This window comes from Diceros bicornis, chromosome 37 (assembly GCF_020826845.1).
Source record: "Diceros bicornis minor isolate mBicDic1 chromosome 37, mDicBic1.mat.cur, whole genome shotgun sequence".
NCBI classification, from domain to species: domain Eukaryota; kingdom Metazoa; phylum Chordata; class Mammalia; order Perissodactyla; family Rhinocerotidae; genus Diceros; species Diceros bicornis.
In genome coordinates, this window is record NC_080776.1 from 1,595,381 (window position 1) to 1,618,960 (window position 23,580).

General features: G+C 41.9%; 2 protein-coding genes and 1 pseudogene across 2 annotated transcripts in view; 1 reads left to right on the forward strand and 2 right to left on the reverse strand.

The window, feature by feature from the left end:
- ACADL (acyl-CoA dehydrogenase long chain) overlaps window positions 1-7,063 on the reverse strand; it is a 47,902-nt gene extending 40,839 nt beyond the window's left edge. Inside the window, 3 exon segments of the mRNA XM_058533416.1 lie at window positions 3,857-4,009; window positions 6,114-6,166; window positions 7,016-7,063. Coding sequence (XP_058389399.1) covers window positions 3,857-4,009; window positions 6,114-6,166; window positions 7,016-7,063 — 254 coding nt within the window.
- CPS1 (carbamoyl-phosphate synthase 1) overlaps window positions 1,661-23,580 on the forward strand; it is a 361,797-nt gene continuing 339,877 nt past the window's right edge. The window contains exon 1 of the mRNA XM_058532924.1: window positions 1,661-1,792. The gene's annotated coding sequence lies outside the window, so the exon portion shown is untranslated. The remainder of the gene's footprint in view (window positions 1,793-23,580) is intronic.
- Window positions 8,995-12,781, reverse strand: LOC131399239 (small ribosomal subunit protein uS5-like; annotated as a pseudogene).

Genomic DNA, 23,580 nt, shown 5'->3' on the forward strand with positions numbered 1-23,580 from the left:
CTTGGCTGTAAGTTTTTTCCTTTTAGCACTTTAAATATACCGTGCCATTCTCTTCTAGCCTGTAAGGTTTCTGCTGAGAAGTCAGCTGATAGCCTTATGGGGTTTCCTTTGTATGTAACTTGACATTCTCTTGCGGCTTTTAGGATTCTCTCTTTATCTTTAATTCTGGACATTTTGATTATGATGTGTCTTGGTGTGGGCCTCTTTGGGTTTATCTTGTCTGGGGCTCTCTGTGCTTCCTGTACCTGGATGTCTGTTTCCTTCCTTAGGTTAGGGAAGTTTTCATCTATTATTTCTTGAAATAGATTCTCTGCCCCCTTGTCTCGCTCTTCTCTTTCCGGGACACCTATAACACGGATGTTAGTGCGCTTGATGTTGTCCCAGAGGTCCCTTAGCCTGTCCTCACTCTTTTTAATTCTTTTCTCTTTTACCTGTTCACCTTGGGTAATTTCTTCTATTCTTTCGTCCAGCTCACAGATCCGTTCTTCTGTATCCTCTACTCTGCTTTTGAGACCCTCTAATGAATTTTTCATTTCCAGTATTGTATTCTTCATTTCTGATTGGTTCTTTTTTATATCTTCCATTTCTTTGTTGACATTCTCACTGAGTTCATCTATTCTTCTCCCCAGATCAGTGAGCATCCTTAACACTCTTAGTTTGAACTCTCTGTTGGGTAGGTTGCTCATTTCTGTTTCACTTAGTTCCTTTTCTGGGGTTTTGTCCTGTTCCCTTACTTGGAATGTATTCTTTTGCCTCCTCATTTTGCCTCTTTCCCTGTGCTTGTGTCTGTGTATTAGGCAGGTCAGCTACGTCTCCTGCTCTTGGATAGGTGACCTTATGTAAGTGATGCCTTAGGAGGCTTCCAGTGTGCTTCCCTCAGTTCTCAATGTTCCAAGGGTGACCCCCATGTGGGCTACGTGTATCCTTCTGTTGTGGCCTGTTTGATCTCCCTGTAGGTGCCCAGGGAGGCCGAGTTATGCTCCTGGCCAGGTGTTGTAATGCTCAGCTGCTTGTAGTTGTTGTGGGCCCTTCAGTCTCTTTATCAAGTGTGGGGACCCCCAGCACAGTTGGCTGCAAGTTCTAATACCACATTTGTGTTGCAGTATTTCTTTTAAGTGAGTGGGCCCCCAGCGTGGTAGGTTGTTAGGCTCAGGGCCTTACAATTGCTGTAAGCCTCTAGCCTATTATGTCTCTTGTCAGCTCTCTGAGGATTGCAGCTGGGTGGGGCTGGCCTCAGGCACAGGAGCACCCAATCGTTTCAGGCTTTGGAAGGTGGCGCAAACCTCCTATGTGGGTCTTTGAAAAGCACAAGTCTTCTGCAGCTGACAAACCCTGCCGCCCACAGGTCCACACACACAGTCAACACAGTCCTGCCCCGTGTGCGCGCCCCGACCTTCCCAAGTGGACCCAGTCTCTCCACGGCGGGAGCCCCACACACTCTGCCACTGCCCCACACTCTCCACCTGCTCCTTGTGCACACCCTGCCCCGATCAAGTCGGCTCAGTTGCCAGGCTGCAGAGAATCCAGTCACCAATCTATGCAGGCCCACAAGTTGCCTGAGGGCTTGTTGTTGGGTGGGGCCAGTCTCTAGGGTGGGCTGCCTGCCCTGGCTGAGCTGGATTAAATCAGTGCTCTAGGGGGTGGGGCAGATCCTGGGCTAGCAGGCCTCAGGGAGAACTCCAATGGCGTCTGTGTCAGCATGCTCACACCAGGCCACAACAATGGCCGCCGCCAATGTCCCAGTCCCTGGAGAGGTCTCACCCCTCACCGAGATGCACTCAGGGCCTATTAGGTGAGTCTCTTTTCACCACAGCACTGTGCACCTTTCTTTCTGGTGATTTTAGGATGCTTTCTGAAACGGGTGAGTTTGTGCGCGGGCCCTTTAAGAGCCGGTTTTAGTTTCTTTGTGAACCGGGTTTTCTGGGGGTGGTCCCCAATGCTTTAGCAGCAGGCAAAGTCAGATATTATGCCGCTGGTGTCGATTGTGCTGGGTCCACAAAATGCCCCCAGCGGGGGCGCTCCCCGGCTCAGGGCCCCGCGCCTCCAGGGAGGCTGCGTACCTGTGAGCCGCTCCCGGCAGCCGTGAAGCTGGCGGCTTGTGAAGGCGGCGTTTCTCCTCTCCAGAAGGGAGTCTCTGCCTCTTCTACCCCAGTTAGGATTGTCCGTTGTTGCAGGAGTTCCTCTTATCCAGTTTTCAGTTCTGTCTCAGGGGTAATTTTTCCACGAGTAGTTGTAAATTGGCTGTGTCCACGGGAGGAGGTGAGTTCAGAGTCTGCCTACGCCGCCATCTTGACCTCAATCCGCGCCTGGGATCTGAACCCAGGCTGCCAGTAGCGGAGCGCGCGCACTTAACCGCTAAGCCACGGGGCCGGCCCTGAAGATACTGATTAAAGGAAATACAGATACCTCAAGAAATTCTAAAAGAAAGAGTTTGATTATTGTGTGTTGCTTTGGTATGTTTTGTGTATTGCCTAAAGTAGCTTTGGAAATATTTTATTATCAACATCAAATTTGTCAACTTCTATCATTTTTACTTCAAGTCCTCATCAACAATTTTTCTGGAACAAAATTTAAAATTAGTAAAGAAATAAACAAAAAAGACTCTCCTAGAGTTTAGCATACTACATTTCTTTTGTCTTTAAGAAGCTAGTTGCTTTTTACCAAAGATTAGTTAGGTATGGCATCAGAGTTTAGCTAGTGTTGGTCATTCTTACCAAGAAAATATTAATAAAAACTTAATGAAACCTATTTTAAAATAATTTTTCTTTTTTTGGTGAGGAAGATCAGCCCTGAGCTAACATCCGATGCCAATCCTCCTCTTTTTTTGCCGAGGAAGATTGGCCCTGGGCTAACACCTGGCCCATTTTTCTCTACTTTACCTGGGACGCCGCCACAGCATGGGTTGACAAGCGGTGCGTTGGTGTGCGCCCAGGATCTGAACCTGTGAACCCTGTGATGCCAAAGCAGAGCATGCGCACTTAACTGCTGTACCACCGGGCCAGCCCTAAAATGATTTTTAAAAACCATCCTAATCGTAGAAAAGTAAAGTAAATTTTGGAAACATATAAAAATCCTGTTTTAATAGAAATGACAGTTTTTTGGTCAGTAAAGTCTGTAAGCAGTAATTAACTAATCAATAAATATCTCACCTAGTAATAAAAATACTTTGAGGTAGCCAATTGCCTACCAAGATTTCCATTATGGTGTCCTTTTGAGCTTTTATGTATTTTAATTCATTCATAAAGTAGAAAAAGAAAGAATATGAAATTGACTAATATTTTGTGGCCACTTAAACCGGAACATTCAAAAATACTTTTCTTAGATTGAGTTTCAAATTTTCAAATTTTCTTTTTTTTAATTGAGGTGTAATTGACATATAAAATTATATTAGCTTCAGGTGTACAACATAATGATTTGGTATTTGTATATATTGTGAAATGATCACACTAAGTCTGGTTTAAACATCCATCCCCATCCACAGTTACAAAATTTTTTTTCTTGTGATGAGGACTTTTAAGATCTACTCTCTTAGCAACTTTCAAACATACAATACAGTATTACTAACTATAGTCACCATGCTGTACATTACATCCCCAGAACTTATTTATTTTATAACTGGAAGTTTGTACCTTTTGATCTCCTTCTTATTTTTGAATTGTACATTTTAAAAATCACTCATAAAGCTTTGAACTAGTTTAAGAGTCCTATAATCTTACTATATTATACTGAAGAGCAGTAAAAATGTTTAGAAAGTGCTAAACAGTATTTTTTCTGCAGGACAACACACAGCATTCTAGGAAATGGCCCTTATTGTACCCCTGGCATACATGACTTTAAAGGAAAATGTGCCACTTACTCTGCGTGATGAGGAATTACTTCTTGAAGAAACTTCCTTACACTTTCCTGGAAAATGTCATGCACTGAAGAGAAGATTCTTCTAATTCCTATATCTGTTAATTTTTTAGCAGAAGGAGTTTCTAGATGTTCCTCCCCTTCGGAATGAGAACACCTTAAAAATATATATATTAAGAAAATTAAGTGAATTGTTACTCTTCATATCCAAATTAATGTCACTGAACAACATGGAAAAACCCTGATTTTCTTTTCCCCAGAGACACTTTAGAGGCAGGTACAAAGAGCCTGAAATTTGACAAACCTGTTCAACTGTGAGCACCCCTTTTGATAGGATCTACCTCACTTGGATGAGACTAAGACGTAGTTTACCTTTATTCAACTCACTCTTCACGTCCAAATCCATAGAGAGGACATCATGCCTAGAACCAACCACACGTCTAAGTTGAGGGAAAATAGTGTCATCACATGATGTGGATTAAATTATGTAAAATTTAAATATTACAATCGACGAATAGCGATAAGTTTTCACATCATGTACAATGTTTAAGATAAAGCATCCCCCTCAATTAATATTTTATCCAGAATCATACAATTTCAAATGGCAGGTGTATAAGACGTGAACTATGTTGATGTTATTGCTACATTACAGAGCCAAGCTGGCTGTCAATCAAAACCAGAATGCCCACCAATCTCTGGAAGGATCAGTATGGAATTATTCAAGAGATTCAGAAATCAACCCTTCCTTCCCCCTGACCCCACACTAAGCTTAAACAGAGACTGCTATGTAGTCCTTTAGTTCAACGGTCTTCAGAAATCCCCCCGGGAGTAGTCTTGAAAAGATTTTGCAAATCCGTGTACCACTTTGTACATTTTCAAGCTCACATCCAAAAAACTTTTTATCTTACATTCAAATATTGCCAATGGATGTTTTTCTATTTCGCGTGAAATTCTGTTTGGGTTTCTCTCTTCTTTAGCTGAACCCTGCTTTTTTTCTTTTTTTTTTTCAGTCTTTGTCCAGAAAAGATTTAGTCTTGTTTATTAGCAATTAGGTTGTTTCAATCTTTTTTTGGTCCCTGAAATGGATTATTTTGTTCTAGTTTATGTATCTTTGCTTAATGCTACGGACTGAATTTTGTCCCCCCCAGATTCATACATTGAAGCTCTAACTCCCAGTGTGATTGTATTTGGAGGTAGGGTTTTGAGGAGGTAATTACAGTTAAATGAGGTCATAAGGGTGGGGTCCCAATCTGAGAGGACTGGTGGCTTTATAAGAAGAGAGAGAGATCCGTGCACAAGCACCAAGGAAAGGCCACGTGAGGACACAGGGAGAAGGCGGCCATCTACAAGCCAGGACGTGAGCTCTCACCAGGAATGGAATTGGCCGCACCTTGATCTTGGACTATCCAGCCTCCAGAAGGATGAGAAATACATTTCTGTTGTTTGTCACCCATGGGTGGTATTCTGTGATGGCAGCCTGAGCTGACTAATACACTTAATATACATTTTGTATCACTTTGCTTTAGGTTTAATTTTTATATGCACCTTTTAGTTGAGTTTTATTTAATACAATCTGAGATGTCTTTTAAGTGGTAACCTTCAGTTGTGAAGACTTCATACTACAATTTTTATAGCTGGTCTGCGTTTTGTCTTAGAAATATTTTCCTGGTTGCTACTCTGTCACCCAAATCATCATCTTTAATGGCTTCTTCATTCACTGAGTCAACAAATACTCTCTGAGTGCCTATTACGCACCAGGCCCTGTTCAGGTAACCTGGGATACACCAGCTAGCAAAGCGATGACGCCTGTCTTCAGGCTTACGTTCTAGAAGGGGAGACTGGAAAATACTAAAGGATAAATAAAGAAGCAAATTATCTAAGTTAGAAGGTGATAAGCACTGCGGAAAAGGAGAGCAGGAGTCAGGGTGTGTGTCTGGGACGAGGCAGGGACAGAGGCTGCAGAATGAAATAGTGCAGTCAGGGTGGGTTAACTAGCAAAATGAGATTTGAGCAAATACTTAAAAATGACAGAGTTAACCAAACAGATTTCTGGAGTAAAAGAATTTTAGGACAAGAATACCATTGGAGCAAAGGCTGTAAGGCAGGATGGTATCTGACGTGTTCCAGAAAGAGCAAGGAGGCCAAGTGTGGATGCAGCGGACCGAGCAATGAGAAGAGGAGCAGGGGAGGGAACAGGGAACCAGGACATGCAGGCGCCTTGGACACCACTGCGAAGTTACATCAAACAGACAAAAATTTACCTTATCCCATAATTGAAATGCTTGGTTCCAATTTCTTTCCGGTAGAAATAAAACTATAATGCACACATTTGTCCATACGGCTTTTCCATACTTGGGATTTTTCCTTAAGGGAAAAGTGTGCTGAGACTAGAAAACCGGGGCTGTAAGACACTAAAGCATTTGTCAAAATAATTAGTAAATAATAGAGCAAAATTTACATTCAAGTCTGCCCGAATCTTAAAGTTTTATATCCCTGTTGTGTTAAGGAAACTTTCAGAATATTTCTAAGTAAAATACACCAAGACACAAGAAAGTGAAAGAAGTTCCAGAAAGAATAAAGACTTCTAGGTCTGTCAAAGGTGTTCCAGAGAGAATATGCAGAGTGAAGAAAAGCAGAACATTTGGCAGTGAATTTGCTGGAACATCCATTTCTTACTTGAAAGACCAAGGAGCCTCTACTGAATAAATGGGCCCTTTTTCTCTATGAAGAACAGAAAATCTGTACTGAATAAATTGACTACTGTTTTCCTAAGGCAATAAACTGCTACGAATCTAACAGGCTAAGCTTTAATTATTATTATTATTTTTCAAAACCTCATTTACTTTATAAGAGGGAGACAGTCTCCACCAGAACCTTCAGCAACACTTGGAAGCTGGTTATAAACACACAATCTCGGCCTTCACCCCAGACCCACTGAATAAGAATCTGTTAACAACATTCTTAAGTGATTCATACACACATTAGAGTTTAAGAAGGCTGTTATAATAAAACTATAGTCCCTGACCTATTCACAGGGACCCTCAGGTCTTCCTTTTTCCAATATTCTCTATACAAGAGCAGATTTTCTTCCTGATGAATAAATGACAAGCAATAGGAGATACTGGAGTACATGAGGAAGCCATTTGGTTCAAAACTAATTCACCTGACCTGTTTTTCCAAAAGGGCCTGATGTGGCCTGTTGAGCGTGCATTGTGCATCCGCTTTAAACATTTACTATGTCCCAAAGACAAGAATGCTGCCCTTCAAGATAAGGATGTAACTTCACCTATATCAGCATTTCCTTAAGGATAAGCAGCTCTTCCTGGAACTAAGGATTAATTAACTACCTGCTGTGCTCACCTTGTGACCCTTGATGCTTGCTGCGCCAGCTAAGCATCACGTGACAGTAGTAAAAGGGATATTCCTATCACACATGAAGTGCCAAGAAGGCATATAACCACTCTGCACACCCCACTTCTTTGGTGTGTTTCTTTCCTTGCGGAAGGAAGGCCCGGGCCTATAGTCCTCAGATCTGGCTCATAATAAACTCACCCTAATTTTGATTTATAGATTGGTTGTGGATTATTTGCATTGACAAGGGTTTCTCAGTAAATCTCCAGTTAGCGTCCTTGTCTGATGGGTCTCTCCTGTCCTCTCCCTGAACCTCTCGCCAGCGGCAGGCCATGCTCTCTCCAGTCTGCGAGGGGCGGGGGCCGCTCCCCAGCTCGCTGCCTTCGGCCTGGAACTGACCCCAGACGAGGCCCAGCTCTCCAGATGCGCGCGGGCGCCGCCGCCCACCCACGGGCCAGACGGCCGGCCCGGGAGAGCGTGGCGACCCTGCGGCTCCCCCGGCGGTGGGTCCCCCGTCCGGCGCCCGGCCAGGCCGCCAGCCCACCCGTTGCCCGGGAGCTGGGGGTCCCGCCCGGCCGCAGGCGCAGGGACCGCGGGGAGGCGCGCGGCGGGGCGGCCCTGGCGACTCCCCGGTGACCGGCGGGCGTGCGGCCCGCCCCCTGAGCGCCCAGCGGGGCGACGCCCGGCCGCGGCGTGGGGGTGTCCGCGGTGCAGTCGCCCCTCCGGAGTCCTACCCGCCGGAGGCTCTAAAGGCGGAGCTGTGCCTTTTCCCTGCGGCCTTCTTACTGGTTTATCTCAGCGGGTCTTCCCTGAGCCGCCTTGAGAAACGGGGGTAAGCCGTGGACCCACACACAACCCACGACAACTTACGCGAAGTTCGTGCTATAACTTCACATAGACAGCTCTACAAACACCATTTTCAAAGAATTGTGCCGGTGTCATTCTTCTCTTGCGAAAATCAGTGGCCACTTCCTGGCAAAAAGATTAAGATATAGTCAGTATGCAAATAAAAACTTCAGTTCTCCAGTAGTATTGGATTTGAGTTCATGTCTTGCCATATCCTTTTTCCTCCTTCGTCAGATACTGTTTGATAATCTACATTTCAGTTGAATGAAGTCTGAGCTACTGAGATTTATGGATTTGGTTTTTTGGTGGAAGGAAATGGCTGAACTTTTTTGGACTCTATAGAGTCTGCAGAGCACATTTCTGCAGGACACGAAGGCATTCTAGTAGTGGAGGACAGCTACCAAGGGCCTGAAATGGTGCAACTGAAAAAGAGACGTTTTGTGTTAGAAATCAAGAACTAACAACTAACAATGCAGAACATAAAAAAGAAGTTTAAAAAAGAAAGTGAATTCCAAGCAGAAGCATGTGAATAACACTAGTTGGCAGGAGGGCACAGGGCTCCATGCAGGCTTGCTAGGATTCTAGACTTGCTGGCTGGTGGTCTTACCTACCTGGACCATTAGGAGTCTGAGCCAGGGGATTCACTGGCTTTGTAGGACCAAACTCTTGGTTGTTCAAGATGATAATTGGCTGATCAAGTAACCTGTTACTATGGGGCAATAGGAGACACTTCTCTGCATGGTCTCGCTGAGCCACTGAAACTGAGGATGATGATAAAACACTTGTTCCCTGTGCTCAGAGGGTCTGCAAATCACTCCAGCAGCAGCACTGGCTGAATCAGAACATCTGATGACGAGGTCCAGGATTCTGTATAGTTTACACATCTCACAAGTGTTTTTTTTTTTTTTTGCAGTTAATTCAGTTTATTTTTCTTGTGTGAAAACACTATGTGGAAGCCACAGCTGGAGCCTGGGGACTCTGTGCGGAGACTCTGCTGTGGGTCTTTACTAGAAGGTCGGTGAATTCCTGATAGGGAGACTTGGTGAACACAGCCTCTTTCCAGAGGTGGTGGAGTGAGATAGCTGTAGATCTTGGAGAGGGCATCAAAGGTGGCCTTGGCAAAGTTGCCCAGAATGGCAGCACAGCCTCTGGCCTAGGCGTAGCAGTTGTCCATACAGGGCATCCTCAGAGGCTTCGTGGCCCAGGGGCCCACATGATGCCAGTGCCTCTGGGGCATTGATGAGGCGCACTGGCACAGAGACACCAAGAGGTGTTTGTCACCTTTCAAGGGATGGTGTGGGGCTTGCTGATCTTGATCCCCCAGTGCCCTCACCACCCTGTGTCTATGGAAAGGTGGGCCAGGAGCATGGCCCTGTGCAGGGTGATGGCTGCCTCCTTGGAGCAATTAACACCCAGAGCAACATGGCCGCTGTCATCCCTGATAGTGACAAATGCCTTGAACTTGGTCCACTGGCCAGTGCAGGTTTGCTTTTGCAGGGGCCTAGTCTTCAAAATCTCATCTTTGAGAGATGTCTCCTTGATAAGGGGAAGAGATAGAACTCTTCCAAGGACTTTACCTTCATGTCCTTCACCAGATGTCCCAGCTCAGTGACAAGGAGCAGCCTCTTGTCCTCGGCCTTGCCCCAGCCAGCTCCTTGACCTCGAGCCCTGCCCTGACCATGGCCGTGACCCAGGCCAGGATGCTGTTGCTGAACCTCCTCATATAACACTCTGTAAGTGTTAGCTGATTTTATTCCCCTCCGCTCACATACCCACAAGCCCTTTCAGGTCATGGTGACTTTTAATAATGGCCTTTTATCATCAATTTGACAAAAATTAAATTTTTTTGTAATTCAAAGAATTGTCTCTAATAGTGACAGTTCAGATAGAGAAGATCTGAAAAAGATCAAGTGAAATTCATTTACCCATCAACATAAATATGGCAGGTTGAGGCAGAAGTCTAGGGGAGGTATTGGGGCAAGCTAGCCTTTGTGGTGCTCTTCAAATCAAGTCCTGTGGGTACCATGCCTCTGGTCTCTGAGTATCGCCAGGGGAGCCCATGCAGATGACAGAGGTAGGATTTCTCTACTTAGAGATTTTAGGAATTACTGCCAAAGTCCTTAGGAAATACAGTAAAGTAAGAAACCACAAGACTTCTACTTTCAGAGGAAGTGATTAGTGGTTTATGTAGAGATGGGTTTCATTATAACTTCCATTTATATAAAGAGATAGGAAGGCAATATCTATGTGTTTGATGATGTACTTTGCTGCTTTTTATATGACACTTTGGTGATATACAAGCCTTTTTCCAATGGGAAAATACTAAACAGTTGGTTTGGATACTTGCAATACTTCTTTGATTTGTAAGCTTTGATTGACCCCTTTGATGTATAGTCTTGTTATTTTGCATCTTTATCTCTTCTTTTCTTCAATGAACTTTTCTCTTTTTCTCTTTTTTTTTCAAAATTATAAGTTTCTTTGAGCACTTTGGGTTCAGCTTATCAATATTTCACCAAAATTATTGTTTTAACTTTTTATTCAGGAATAATTTAAAATTTGTGGAAAAGTTGAAAATAGTAGAATTAATTCCCATATGCCTTCTACTCAGATTCCCCAGTTAACATTTTGCCGAGTTTGCCACACACACGTATTTTTTTCTGAATCATTTGGGAATAAGTTGGATACATCATGCCCCTAGCCCCCTAGCATGTATTTCCTAAGAACAAAAGGTTTCTCTCAATAACTCTAGCACAGTTTTCAAATGTAAAAACTTAACCCTGATATAATATTCTTAAATAATCTACAGTCCATATTCCAATTTCAACAAGTGTCCCCATAATATCCTTTCATTACAATGAAGTCTGTTAAACTAAAAACAGAGACTAGTCTTGAAAATTCCCTGAGCAGACCAAACCAGCTTAGTCATACAGACAAAGCTTAATTTACATATCTTGCAAGGCTAATTTGACTCGGGTCGTTTCTTGCTTATACCTCTGGAAATCATAAGCAAAACTTGAACTGATTCCCCAGGTTGATATGAGGTAACCACTTACCAATTCCCTATCATTTAAGAAAATTGTAATATCATAACCAATCACTGTGAAGAACAGTTACTGTCTCCTTGCTGTTATATAAGCTGCATTATAACAATATACCCCTGAGCTTCTGAAGCCGGGTACCTGAGGGTTACTGTAAATATTCAATAAGAACAGGATTACCCTTCCACCTTGTTCCCAACACAGACGCAGATGAAAAGAAATCAATCTTGTTAATTTGCTGTTTTCTTGTTTAGCCTGAGGGGTGACTCAAGGGTCACAAGCATTTATGAGCTTGTGTTCTGCAGAAGAGAAAGAATGCCTTCAATGAAGTTACTATCATCAGATAACCAGCCCCCCAAGCTGCCTGTTGAGACCAGAAGTCTGATTGCCCAAGGGCTTATCTGGAGGGAAAGAAACACAGATTTCCCCTTTGTTTCACCAAAACTCCTCCTCCCAAGCCCCTTAGCTCCATAACACCCTCTGCTTTTTTCTTTTGTGAAGGAAGATTTGAGAGAACCTATCCTCCTATCTTTTCATCTTGGCCGATCAGAATAAACCTTTTTCCATCTCCAAGCACCTTGGTGTCTCAGTGATTGGCTTACTGCGCATCAGGCACAAGAATTTGAGATTAAGAGCTAGGCATCGCTTCCTTCCATATTTTGGTTTGAGTGCTCCCGGTTCTCAAACTGTCTTTTTGGTGTGTGCACAATAAACTTTTACTAATTACTACTTTGGTGACTCATTGGTTTGGCTGTTTCTGAACTTTCATTAAGTCCAGGCCAGGATATTTTGTTGCCACGTCTCTCTAGTATCCTTTAACCTGACACAGTTCCTTCTTACTTTACCACTCATGACATCATTGACATTTTTTGAAGAGTAAAAGCCAGGTATTTTGTAGAAATAGCTTAGTTTGGGTTTTTTGAGGTTTCCTCGTGGCAGAATTGGTACATAAGTAATGTGATGTCCCTCTCAGTACATTGCATCAGAATGTCCCTGATGCTAGTTTGTCCCATTCTTGGTGAGGTTAACTTGAACCACCTTAATTTTAATTTCTTTATTTGGTTAAGATGGTGTCCACCAGGTTTCTCTGTTGTAAAGTTACTATGTTTCCTTTTGTGAAATAAGAACAAATATGTTTCTGAGCACAGAGAGATTTGGGCTAAAATGAAATGAAATTTTAAACAAACTACCCAGATAGTTTAGGCAAATCACCCGATATTTCATGAACCCTTTCCATTTATATCTTCCTGGCAAGAATAAGTCACATGTTTTACCCGAGAATTCTGTAAGGCATGCTTTTATTAACCGAAATGTCAATTAGGGTCAGAGTTGTTAGGGGACATTCCAGTTAGTACCTATACCTTGAACTTGGATCTTTAGGAATTAGAAGAAGGGAAAGAAAGATCAGGACACTAGATGAGCATTGAACAAAATTAGGAAAGGCTTACAGAGAGAAAGGAAGGGCGATAAGAGAACCAATCTAACTGGAGGATGTATGTTGGGAAGATGTAGACATTCAGGTTCAGTAGACAGGTAGCGCCTGGGAGGCACCCAGGAAATAGGGCTGAGTGCACAGATTTAGGTGTGAGACTAGCCAGGCTTGACTCCTGATGGCTCCTCACCGGTTGTCTATTGTCGCCGTGGGGATTAGGTGCAGGTGCCTGCAGAGAATGTGGCCCAGGGGTTGGCTGCATTGTAAGTATTCAGCTATTCTTGGCCAGTGTTTTTATTGTTATTGAATATCACACCAAGGAATTTAGATTTGGCGGGTAGGAGATAGGGTCCCCAAAGACTAGGAGAGTGAAATTCATTTACTTATTCATTCATTCTCTATTTAAAAAATGCTTCCTGAGTTCCTCCCAATGATGAAGGGACAATGTTGTACAAGATGAAGTCCCTACTTCCAAAGAGCTTGAAATACAGTTATGAAAATAAGACTAAGATGATTTAAAATACAAGAGAGAGTGTGATAAATGTAGGAGTGAGGTAATGTTACCAAACCAAAGTGGGTTGGCCTCCTGGTGAGTTAAAAGACTCTCCACCCAGAAGTAGTTGTCACACGAAGTAGAGCTTATTTGCAGCAAATAGGAAGCCATTTGGAATTATTTCCAAAGCTGTGACTGTCCCCAGCACAGGACAGCAGGGGCCTTTTATGTCAGATGGGGAATGAATATTGAAAAGAGAGAGGTGGGTATTTGCTTGCGCAGGTGCAGTTTGCTCATCTGCTCTGGCGTGGCTCTTGTGGGGCAGCGGGGGGGGGAGCGGCCTTGGTCTGACTCAGGGTGGTTGGTGATTGCATCTCTCAACATAACACACACAAAAAACAATTTGGAGATACAGTTAAATGCTTCCAAAACTTCCCTTGAGTTCCTCGGGGCAATTAGTCGGCAACAGTAACAGTAGTACCAAGGAGGGAGCTGACACTGTGGCGGGCCTACTTGATTTGCTTCTCTTCCCACCTTATTTTTACGCACAGTGGAAAAAACATGAGTGACAGCATTCGAAAGACCAAGACCGAGGTTGGAACCCTCGCTCTGAGTGACTTCATCTCTCCATGTCTCTGTCTCCTTATTTGTAAAATGGAGATATTCATAGTATCTACCTCACAGGATTGCTGTGAGGCTAAAGCAAGGCAAGATATGTACAACTTCCAGGCTGGCAGCAGCCGGAGCCCAGTACATATAACGTCATGACATCATAAGGTTTTCTTTACCTTAATTCTTCTGAGAGGCCGTGGGCTTCCCTAGTTGCCAGGGCAACAAATAAAACCCACAGAACCTGACCCTCCCTTCTGATTTAGTTAGCTGTCATTCATTAGGAAAGGGTTTGCAGCAGCTGCTCCTTCTAGTTTTCAGTATTGAGACCAATATCTTCATTGGACACTTGAGATAATCCTTGTGTTGTGGCCTGACCCCTGGGTGAGCAAGGGTTGCCAGTGTTGGCTTTAAGTCTCTACACTGTTCATTTCTTTCAGTTGCTGGTTTTTCCCATTTTAGAAAAAGCAAGAGAGAGAATGGCAACCTCCTTTACTAATCAACACTTCATAAGTGTTGTAATCAGTTTGTAATCAACATTAGGGATTTTTAAAGCTAATACGACAACAAGATAAGGTGTGAAAGTTTCATTTGTCCAGATTCTAAAACTGAGTAGTAATTCTGGCTAAACGTTCAGGTCTGGTAGAAGCAACTGCTGAGAATGTTGGTCTTCAGACTTTCCTCACCTTTGGGGAGCACAGTGTTCATTCTTCAAAGGAGAACACAAGATTCCAGACCTTGAAGGGACAGAGGGGTTGTCCCACTCCTTGGAAGCTTTAAAATTCATTTAGCTATGACGAGGAATATGGCAGTGTCACATGATCACAGGTCAGACAGCAGGAAAGTGGAGGCAAGAAATTAAGAGATTATTTCATGATGAAAACAAGCAAGGGAAGCTGCGCCAAGGGCTCAGCTAGAATCTTCCAGACGCTGGGAAAACGCTCTGGCTTGCCTGCATTTCCTGCAGGCCCCTTTGTACACAGGCTGATTGGAACAGGCCAGCTACTAGGGGCATGGACTTAGTAGGTACAGCGTAACTTCTCTGCATCTCCACTCACTCACTCACCTGTAAATGAAGAATACCAGTGCCTACATCATGGGGTGTGGGGAGAATTTTTCAGAAAATGGGCATCAAGTGGTTAGAACAATGACAGGATTGTAACAAGCACTCAATAAATCGTTATTATTATTGTCATCATTGAGAAATATCCATATTTTGGAACAAAAAAAGGCAGAGCAACTTCTAAAAACACGTTTTTTAAAAAAAACTGCAAGTTCAAAGAAGAAAAGAAACTACCTCTCCTTCTCCAGTTGAAATATAAATATTCTTAACCGTTTGGAGTGTGTGAAGGAAAAAACAGCTCCTAACCATGTATAGCTCTCCCCTCTGACTCTTGCAGCACTTACTGGATGTTACACAAAGATACACCATCCTGTATGTTTAAAAACTGGTGTCTTTGTGTGCCATGCCTCTTAGAGGGGAGGGGTTTGAGGATGGGGATGCTGGGTGCTTCTGCTCTGATACCTGTGAGTCAGCGTCATGTCCACATGGTCCTTTCCCGGACTGAAGAAAATGCTGGCTCCTCTAACGACAGTCACTAGGTGTCTGCCTGTTTATAAATGTATAAAAACTGAGTGATTAGGAACTATTATTATTTTATGTCTGATTTGAAGAATATCTTGATGACACATTAAGAAAACTGAATCTAGAATTTGTTTTTCTGAATTTGTCTGAAATATGTATTTTTTTCCTTGGAGAGGACAAGAGTTTCAAAAGTAGTTGCTGTTATGTCTTGGAACATTTTCTTAAAACAAACAAACAAAAAGCAATTTAAGTATCTTTAGTCAACATAATCTTTACAGAAAATCTAATTGTCAGGATTAAGAGTGGATTTGTTTAAACCTCAAGCTTCAAACCCTGAACTGCTTCTAAATTGCTTCCCTCTGGGCCAGACCCATAATAAAAACGTTAGTCACACACATTTTTAAACAATAAATTATTGCTCAAATGTAAAAAGGATTGTAAAATTTATATTTTAGGGCTGCTCTGTTCTTTATATTCATTTTATATAGAGCTCATTAGAAGAAGTATATATGTCCTCTGTTGCAAAGCAAAACTGATCTAATCAGGTAGTTTTATATAAGTTTTAGTGCATTACAGTCTTGGACTAAAGAAGTCTAAGCATGTGTAATGCTGTTACACGGATCCTGGACAGCATCAGAGGGATGGTTACCAAGCCATTTTGCTTGTGTAAGATGGGATTATTCCTCTGCAAGGCTGATTTTTATTCCGGGTAAGATAAGCCATCATGGTAAGATTTCTCCAAGAATATATGTCCTTTGCCATATTAACTGGACGTGCTCTCAATTTGACGCTTTTTCAGGCTTTATTTGAGTAGGTAAGTTTGGCATAATTTCCATTGAAACCTGAACATCAAGACAGACTGTGTCTGCCAAAAACCCCTCTTAAATTGGCAAGATTGTTTCTGTAGGGTGCACTGCTTAGGTGATAGGCATTTTAATCAGAGGGAAAATATTTAGTCAAATTGATCTATAATTACAAGCTAATATTGTCGAGTGTCAGCTTATGGACTGAAACTATGTGGACCATGAATTACACTTTAATTCAAGAGCATTACTTATTTATCTATTTTTTTTTAATTTTTTGTTTATTGCAGTAACATTGGTTTATAACATTGCAAAAATTTCAGGTGTACATCATTGTACTTCTATTTCTGCATAGATTACATCATGTTCACCACCAAAATACTAATTACAACCCATCACCACACACATGTACCGAATTATCCCTTTCACCCTCCTCCCTCCCCCCTTCCCCTCTGGTAACCACTAATCCAATCTCTGTCCCTATGTGTTTGTTTATTGTTGTTATTATCTACTACTTAATGAAGGAAATCATAACGGTATTTGACCTTCTCCCTCTGACTTATTTCACTTTGCATTATACCCTCAATGTCCATCTGATAAGGGCTTAATCTCCAAAATATATAAAGAACTCATGCATCTCAACAACAAAAAAAACTACCAACCCAATTAAAAAATGGGCAAAAGACCTGAACAGACATTTCTCCAAAGAAGATATACAGATGGCCAACAGACACATGAAAAGATGTTCAAAATCACTAACTATCAGGGAAATGCAAATCAAAACTATTTATCTATTTTTAATGAGCCATTCTGCGCTTATCTCTGTGTGCTGGGAACTCCTTCAACTTTCCACGTCCCCTCTCAAATTTATCTGCATGCCCATCCATTCTTCCCTTCAATCTATGAGAAAGGGCATCTTTTCTGTTCAAGAAATTATCAGCCTTTTCTCCCTAAGCGTTTACTTCTCTGCGGACCCCCGCCCTTACTCTAGGTACACATAGTCATATAAACACACGTTTCCAACGATAGACTGTAGTGCCATTTTATTAACTGGCAAAGAACTGTAGTGGTTTACAGAAATAGACAGGAGTCCCCCAATCTGCAACCACAGAAAACTTCTCCCATGGTTTATATTAGAATTTTTATATGTATATCTTTGATTGCTCTGAAATGTATTTTGGCATAATGGTACATTTTTTTCACCACCATTTTTCCCAGCACCATTTAATGAATAATCCATCTTTTCTACTGATTTAAAATGACACCTCTATCATTTGCATTCCCTTACATGTTTGGATCTTTTTCTAGACTTTCTATTCCATTCATCTGCTTGTCCCTTCATTCATTCATTCATTCATTCAACAGATATTTATAGGGAGCCTTATACTTGCCTGCATGCCAGACACTCTTCCATAGCTAAAAGTAAAAAAAACATGTTTCTTAATCCTGTGGAGCTTGTCTGTGGAAGCAGACAAGAAACAAATAAATATAAATCAGATGCTGATCGTACAATGGAGATAAGTCCTGTGTCTATTCATGAGCTAATTATCCACTGTTTTAATTATTTCTAATTTTTGTCTTGAAAAGGAGATGGGGGGCCAGAGGAGGGAGGGAGGGAGAGAGGGAGGGAGGGAGGGAGAGAGAGACAGAGAGCATGTTAAATAAAGAGATGCTATAGAAGACTGAATGGGCTTTATCTACTCTACCGAATACCATCTGTAGAACCCCGGGCAAGTTGCTTATCCCGGATCTCAGAGTTCTCAACTGTGAAATGGGGACACAGCAGAGGATCGTTGTGAAGCTAAATGAAATGCTAGTAAACCACCTTGCTAAATGGTTAGTAAACATTTCCTTCTTAACCATCGCACATTTTGAGTAGCTGAAGCCCCCTACTAGTCAACTGTCTCTCTTTCAAAATGGAGTTTTCAGAACATAAGGCCTGGGTTGGGGTTGGGGCTTAGAAACGTTGAATGGATGAGGAAGACTTCATTGCTTTGGAGAAAAAATGTGAAAAAACAGCTCAGCTCTGCCTGAAAATCCAGGCACAGGCCTTCCTGGTTCCTGGTTCTTACAGTAGAAGAAAGAAGGAAGAAACGCGAAAGACTTTGGTGCCAGCCACTAGCACAGAGAAAGGGTGGATAAAGACAGCTACTGCCCATGCTGAGGCCGCATCCCACATACAGCAACTAGAAGGATGTGCAGCTATGACATACATTTACTGGGGCTTTGGGGGGAAAAAAATAAATAAATAAAATTATAAAAAAAAAAAAAAAAAAAGACAGCTAGTAGGAGCTTGCTGCTGCAATGCAAGAGGTGAATCCCGGCATCCTGGAAAACTTAACTACCAATGATCACAGAGGAGGAACAGCCCCAAAGCTTGCAGACGCCAGAAGAGGCACCATGTCCTTGTTGGCTATGCAAGGTTGTGCCAGCTCCCTGGACTCTCGCTGGTGGCTGAGGTCTGCAGACAGGTGTGGTCTCAGTCACAGGCTGGGTGGAATCTACAGATTGAGGGTGGATGTTGCCCCAGCTACTAGGCCTCGCTAAAAGAGAGAAACCAGCAGCAAGAAATACCAGGGATTTTCTTTGATTACCCAGAGGATGACAGTGGTTTTCCTTTATTACCCAGAAGGAGATAGGCACTAAATAACATTTGCTTTGTGAATTTTCACCCAGCTACTCCTGGATGAAATACAGCTATCTATGCTATATATGTCACTTTGAAGCTACTGAAAATTCTTAGATTCTTAGCTTCCTAGATTGACAGTCAAAGAGTTGATAAACAGTGTCCCATATTCTCAATTTAAAGGTATTTACCTTCTGAGATATTTAACAAACTATCTTTGTGATCTATAAAGCAAGCCATAAATTTGAAGTTCATTATGTTTGAAGGTTCACTCAATTAAATAAGATATATAAATAGAAAGATAGATAGATAGATAGACCTCGATCTGCTCCAAAGCTGTGTAAACTTGCTTTAGAGATCACCTTTCTGTTAGTGTGCTATTGCAAAATTAGAGCTATCCTAAAAGTATTCCAAGAGTTTAATAATTGAACTCCAGTGGTGAAAAATACGAGGTTTTTCTTTTTTAATTTTTAAAAGTTCTTTGAACTTCCCACTATGGAGGACAATTTGATCATGGAGGATCTTTGATCACAAATAATACATTTAAATTGCTGTCAAGTAAAGTCCCTTAAAAATACAATAGCAGCATATATTGTCTCTCCATTTAAAATTAGTATAATTTGGGGGTAATAACATGGTCTTTTATATTAGGATTTATGAAACTAGGAACTAATTGCTTGTACTTTATTTCAAATAAGTATTTTTACTCAAAGTAACTACTGTTGTGAGTGGACCTTAACCTGTTTGGCCATACACAACCCTTAAGATTCTTTTTGTCAGATCACAGTAACTGTGGACGAGTTTGAGATGGGTTTCTTGCATCACAGATTTTCTTTAATCTCTTCTATAGTTTCAATTACAGCCTGTTCTTTTTAGTGTTACCTGCAAAGCAGGAGAGTCAAGTTGCTTCTAGAGTATTTACCAATACAAGTAGTCCAGAGAGATTAAGAGGAAAAGCATGGGCTCATCATTGTGGGATGCAGAAGTAACAAGCTGTGTGACTTTAGGGGAATCACTTACTCTTTCTATGCATCAGTTTCATCAAGTTATCCTGCCTTCTGGGTCTCACCAGACATGGATATCAAACCCAGATGCCTTGCTAATTGGCGAAGTGAATATCAGAAATATATTTTCATTGATAACACTAATGACTTAATCATCATACTCATTAACCAGATATCACTGGGATAATTAGTGGTGTTCAAGATATATGATTAGCTGAAATATTTCAGAAATTCTTCTCAAACTTAGCACCTCAAGATTGATCTCAAATGGCCCTGTGTCCACCTATTGGATTTCTGATGACAACTATAAAGTTAATAGAATCTGCCTCTGGAATATTTTTGAGTCAGCTTCAAGTGGACTTTTATACAAAGGTGATTAGCACACTTAAGAAGACAAAGAGCTTTTTTTTTTTTTTATCATATAGTATGAACTGTTTTGTGCTTGCTTGAAAACACATTTAATAAATATCTGTAGAATTTGGTCTGAGACTTGCTTTTACTATAATCTGCCATCAAAGTGTGGGGAAATGGACAACCCATCTCAAGTACTAGTGATTTTACTTCTAACATTTTTTAAACATTGCTTTCTTTGCAGTCCCACTATCAAAAACTCTGTATTAGTTTGTATTCTAGTTTTACTGACGCTTTATAACAGCATCTGCAGTGGGTTGAATTGTATCCCCCAAAAGATATGTCCAAATCCTAACCCCTGGTACCTGTGAATATGACTGTATTTGGGAAAACAGTCTTTGCAGATGGAGTTAATTAAAGACCTCAAGAGGACATCATTCTTCATTCACTAGGTGGACCCTAAACCCAATGAAAAGTGTCTATATTAAAACAACAGTGAGATACCACAACATACTTACCAAAATGGCCAAAATCCAGAACACTGACATCGCCAAGTGATGGTGAGGGTGTGGAGCAGCAGGAACTCTCATTCATTGCTGGTGGGAATGCAAAATGGTATAGCCACTTTGGAAGACAGTTTGACAGTTTCTTACAAAACTAAACATACTCTTACCATATGATCCAGCAATTGTGCTCTTTGGTATTTACCCAAAGGAGTTAAAAACTTATGTCCACACAAAAACCTGCACATGAATGTTTATAACACTTTTATTCATAATTTCCAAAACTTGGAAGCAACCAAGATCTCCTTCAGTACGTGGAATAAACTATGGTATATCCAGACAATAGAACATTGTCTAGTACTAAAAATAAATGAGCTATCAAGCCATGAAAACACATGGAGTATCCTTAAATGCATATTACTAAGTGAAAGTAGCCAATCTGCAGAGGCTACGTACTGTAAGATTTCGACTACATGAAATGGCTAAACTATGGAGACAGTAAAATATCAGTGGTTGCCAGATATTGGGAGAGAGGAGAGGGCTGAATAGACGGAGCACAGAGGATCTTTAGGGCTGTGAGAATACTCTGTATGATACTATGATGATGGATACATGTCAATATACATTTGTCCAAACCCACAAATGTACAGCAGCAAGAGTGAACCCCAATGTAAACCACGGATTTGGGGTGATTATAACGTGTTAATGTAGGTTTGTCAAGTGTACGACTTTGGTGCAGGATGCTGATAATGGGGGAAGCTATGCACGTGTTGGAGCAGGGGTACATGGGGAATCTCGGTACTTTCCTCTCAATTTTGCTGTAAACCTAAAACTGCTCTAAAAAGTGTCTGTATAAGAAAAGGAGAAGACACACAGAGGAGAAAGCCATGTGACGACAGAAGCAGACATTGGAGTTCTGCAGCCTCAAGCCAAGGAACGCCAGGAGCCACGAGGAACTGGAAGAGACACAGCATGGATTCTCCCCAGAGCCTTCAGGGGAGCACCGCCGTGCTGAAACCTCGATTTCAGACTTCTGGCCTTCAAAACCTTGAGAGAATACGTTTTTGTTTTAGGCCACCCAGTTTGTAGTGATTTGTTACAGCAGCCTTAGGAAATGAATACTGCATCTATTTTCAGACACTCTGCTTTCTGCTCTGTCAGCTGCCATCGGCCCTCTGTTGACTTTGCTAACCAGAATCTATTCACCACTTTTTCCATTAACAGCATCCATGTTTTCCTTGGAGAACCTTCACTCTCCCACTTTGCACCTGGGGTTTTGGTGGGTGTGGTAGATTGTTTGCGTCAGTGGTCCCAGTTCTTCATCCCCTTCTGCATCACAGCCTTTAATACGTACCTTTGGAGTTTTTCCTGTAAAATTGGAATTTATTTCCCCAACATATGTGATTTCCTTTGGCCAATAGAACTACATAAAAGTGAATCAAGGCCTCAAGAAGCTTTGCATGTTTCTGATTTGTGCCCCTGCTATGCCATGGAAGGCCATGAGAGGGACAGAGCCTTCCTGGCCAAATCCCAGCAGACACCAGGCGTGTGAGCAATACATGATTATCATTGTAGGCCTTTGAAGCTCTGTGGGTGTTTGTTACACAGCATTACTGCAGCAATAAGTAAAGGATGTAATAGGATTGCCCTTCTCCTGCAGCCAAGAACATGTGACCTGGACCTAAGCACAGTGATTATTTCAGAGCTGCACATGTTAATCATATCTTCTGAAAAGAAACTCAATTCTGAGTTGGGAAGGAGAATCTCTTTCTGCTGAACTTGATGCTGATAGAAATCAAGGCTGGAGTTGTTGGGGATCACCATGACTTGGGAATAAAACCATCACAGGGGAAAGCTGAGTAATCAGGAGAGAGACTGAGTCCTGATGAACCCCTGGATCCAACTGTGCCTGGCTTTTTAGTTATGTGAGTCAGTAAATTCTCTTTTGCCGATAATCTAACTTGAATTGGGATTTTATCCCATTAAAAGAACTTAAATTTTTATCTGGAGCACATTGCTGCCAAGCGGTACTTCCTAAAATGCCTTTTTGATTGTATCACTTTTAGAAAGTTATTGTTCTTCCTTATCTTTTAGATTAGTTCATCAAACAAGGCCTTCCTGGCACCTGGCTCTCAGTTTTTCATTAGGATGGATTTCTGACTCTTTTCTTCCTTATATTTTCCAGCCATTCCATGTGTTTTCTTGCCTTTCTGCTTTTGTTCATGTGGCTCCCTCTGCCTGGAAAGCCATCCTCTTCTGTATTAGTCAGGGCGTAACTGCTGTAACAAACAACCCCAAAATTTCAGGGGCTCAATGCAATGAAAGTTTATTGTTTGCTTATATCACGGTTCTTAATGAAAATGGTGGTGGGGGAGGGGGTTGACTACATGCAGACATTTAGGTATTCAGACTTTTTCCATTTTATAACACCAATATCTTTGACTTGTGGCCTCTGGGGTTGTTGAGAAAGAGGAAAAGAGTGAACCAAAAATCTAAAGGGCGACAGATGTTAGGGGCCAGTGCTGGAAGTAGCCTACATTCTTTTGACCCGTGTTCCGTGGGCCATAACTCGTCAAATGATCTCATGTGGCCTCACTCGGCTCCATCTGTATTGAGGAGGCTGGAAAATATTTTCTCCCTCTCTGCTCAGGAGGAAACAGAAATTGTTGGTGACCATAGAGTCCTGACTCTGCCATATCTGCTGTCTCCATCTGGTAAAATCCTCCCAATAGAAGGTGATTTTCCATATTCTCATTTTAAAAATTTGATTTGTAGAGTGAATTCTCTGTGTGTTTACCTTATTTTCCTTTTAGGTTGATTCAGTCCATGGGGACCATGTGTAAGCACACATTTGTGAATTCCACAGATGCAGAGGTGAACCTGACCTACACCCTGCCCACAAGCGCTCCCTGTCTTGGGATAGATATCAACAGTTATTATCTGATGTAAAAGGCACAGTGATAAAGGAGTTTAGGACTTGCTGATGAAGCATGGAGGAAATGGTTTCTTGATGGTGGGGACTACGTGTTATTTGTCTGTGTATCTTCATGAGCTCAAAGGACATGTAGAGGGCATCTCACGTGTGCT